The sequence below is a fragment of the Galeopterus variegatus genome, unplaced genomic scaffold (genome assembly GCF_000696425.1).
Source record: "Galeopterus variegatus unplaced genomic scaffold, G_variegatus-3.0.2 Scaffold3446, whole genome shotgun sequence".
Lineage (NCBI taxonomy): Eukaryota > Metazoa > Chordata > Mammalia > Dermoptera > Cynocephalidae > Galeopterus > Galeopterus variegatus.
Genome location: NW_007729557.1, coordinates 116,011 through 118,897, shown reverse-complemented (window position 1 = coordinate 118,897; position 2,887 = coordinate 116,011). Strand labels below are relative to the sequence as shown.

The following is a 2,887-nucleotide window of genomic DNA, read 5'->3' as shown; positions in this document are numbered from 1 at the left end:
GCAAAAACTTGTAAGAACTGAAGAGAGAAACAGACAATTCAACTATAATAGAAACTTCAATATCTCACTTTCAATAATGGATAGAACAGGCATTCTTTTCAAGCACACATGATACATTCTCCAGGATACATCATATACTAAGCCATAAATAAGTCTCAATAAATTTAAAAGAACTGAAATCATACATTCTCCAAATACAAAAGAATAAAATCAGAAATCATTAATATAAGGAAATTTGAGAAAGTCACAAATAGAAATTAAACAACACATTCCTAAATAACTAATGGATCAAAGAAGAAATCCCATGGGAAATTGGAAAAGATTTTGAGATGAATAAAAACAAAAACACAACATATGAAAACTTACGGGAAACAAATGTTGAAATAAAAACTTGTACATGAATGTCCATAACAGCTCTAGTCACAATAGCCAAAAGGTGGAAACAATCTAAATGTCCATGAACTGGTAAATGGATAAACAAATATGGGTATATCCATATGATGAAATACAAGTATTATTCAGCCATAGAAAGAAATGAAGTACTGATCCATGCTACAACATTGATGAACCTTGAAAACAATATAAGTGAAAGAACCCAGACATGAAAGGCCACATTATATGATTCCATTTATATGAAATATCCAGAATAGGCAAATCCATAAAGACAGAAAGCAGATTAGTAGTTCTCAGGGGCTGTGAAGATGGGGGAATAGGTAGTGACTGCTAATGACAAGGTGGTTTCTATTTCCATTTGGGGTGATGAAAAAGTTCTGGAACTAGATAGCGGTGATGGTTGCATTGTGAATGTACTTAATGCTATTAAATTGCATACTTTAAAATGGATTAAATGGTCAATGTTAAGTATATGATGGAGATTGGATGTGTTGTCCCCTCCAAAACTCATGTGGAAATTTGATCTCCAATGTGGCAGTGTTGGAAACTGATTGAGTCATGGGGGCGGATCCCTCATGAATGGATTAATGCTCTCCCTGGGGGAGGAGAGGTAGTTAGTGAGTTTTCACTCTTATTAGTTCCTGCGAGACTGATAGTTTAAAGGACCCTGGCACCTCCTCTCTCTCTCTCTCTTGCTTCCTCTCACCATGTGATCTGCCAGCTGCCTGCCACTTTCTGCCATGAGTAGAAGCAGCCTGAGGCCTGTGCCAGATGCAGCTGTCCCAGGATCATAATCCAAATAAATCTCTTTCCTTTATAAATTACCCATTCTCAGGTATTTCTGTTATAGCAACACGAAACGGACTAAAACAGTATATTTTATCACAATGAAAAAAACATGAAAAACAATTATTTTCAGAAAAGAAAATAATGTTAACAAAACATATTAAAAGTCAAATATTTTAAACAGATACTCAGAATCTAAAAGAGAAAACCATGATTTCAGCAAAATATCATAAATAAAAAAACTATCAGTACATAATTTTGTTCCATACTTGAATGTGAGGCCAAGAGGCCTCAAGTGTGGGTTCATCCTCTTCTGGATCAAAATCTGGATTATCACTTGGAGGAAGCGTACGGAAGATATTAGCACTGATCTGTGAAGAAAAATAAATTTAGATTTATGTTCTTTGTTGTATAATTGAATTCAACAATGCAAAATGAAGTATTTTAAAGATCAATTTATTTAAGAAAAAAGTTAAGTTGTGGCTGTAAGCTTAGTTCAAAAACCATAAACCACTTCAAGATATGAAGAAGGCAGGTGTTTCTTTGTTTCCTCTACCTAGTAACTGACTTTCTTAGATCACAAAAGCTACTGAAGATTACAGATTACCTCTGGATTCCTCTTCCTTAAATTAAGAATTGTTCTTCCCAAGTTTTGCTTAAAAAGAAAGACAGGAGGGGAAGAAGGGGAGAGCAGGAGAGGAAATTTGGGGGGGAAAAGGATAAAGTTACTGACTCTATCTAACTCTAACTTGATTCATCTTTCCACAATTCCTTCCATATTCTAACCCAGCCATATTCTATACTTATACCTCAAAAGAGTTAGGTCTCCATTTTTATACATACATACCACACTAAGGGACAGGAGGGAAGGAGGGGGTAGAATGCCTTCACTATTTTTACAGACATGGAATATAATATCCCATGATGATTTAATTTACTGTATTTCATCTACTCTGAGATTTTTAAACAATGTATTAATCTCTCTGAAATCTGGTGCTCTAAGAGTCTTCATTTTAGAGTTCATGAAATAAAGTATTTATAATTTCATCTTTCACATTATCTGTCTCAGTACCAAGATAACTATATATCCTTTTTTTCTAGCAAAGGACAGATTGTGGTTCTAACCCACAATTTTTAAACAATAATGAACAGACTGACAGACCAAATAGTTTAGTAAACATTTAAAGCCAAACTACTAAGGGGTTGATCCTTTGAGATAAACTATACTACTCAGGGAATAGAGGATAAGACAAGGGGTGCTTGAAGTGCAAGTAAATTTCCATGCATTCATATGAAGTGGCATCTGTGGTAGGCAAATAACTGCTAAAAGTAAATTACTATAACCATAAGACTTAGAAAGAAAGAAACTAGAATTTGATCAGTTAGAACTCAAAGCCAGTAGTTGAAGGCAAAGCCAATAAACAGTTTGATGGACACCAATTTCACAAAAAGTAGCAGAAAGCAATAGATAGAAACTGAAAAAAAGAAATATATCCCATAAAAGGTCATAATTTGCCCTTGAGATCATACTTATTATTGTCAGTAGTAAAAGAAAAAGCTAACTTCGTAGCCACCAATAAAATTAACTGTATAGAACAAATATTCAGAAGAGCTTTAAAGGACTAAGTAGGTGAGATGGCTCAGCTCTCACCTAGAAATTAAATACCAGAAGCTTAAAAAAAAAAAAAAAAAAAAAAAAAAAAACACA

General features: G+C 33.9%; 1 protein-coding gene across 1 annotated transcript in view; it reads right to left on the bottom strand.

The window, feature by feature from the left end:
- PPP2R5A (protein phosphatase 2, regulatory subunit B', alpha) overlaps positions 1 to 2,887 on the bottom strand; it is an 85,402-nt gene that overhangs the window by 33,797 nt on the left and 48,718 nt on the right. The window contains exon 3 of the mRNA XM_008585081.1: positions 1,449 to 1,550. Within this exon, the coding sequence (XP_008583303.1) occupies positions 1,449 to 1,550 (102 nt within the window). The remainder of the gene's footprint in view (positions 1 to 1,448; positions 1,551 to 2,887) is intronic.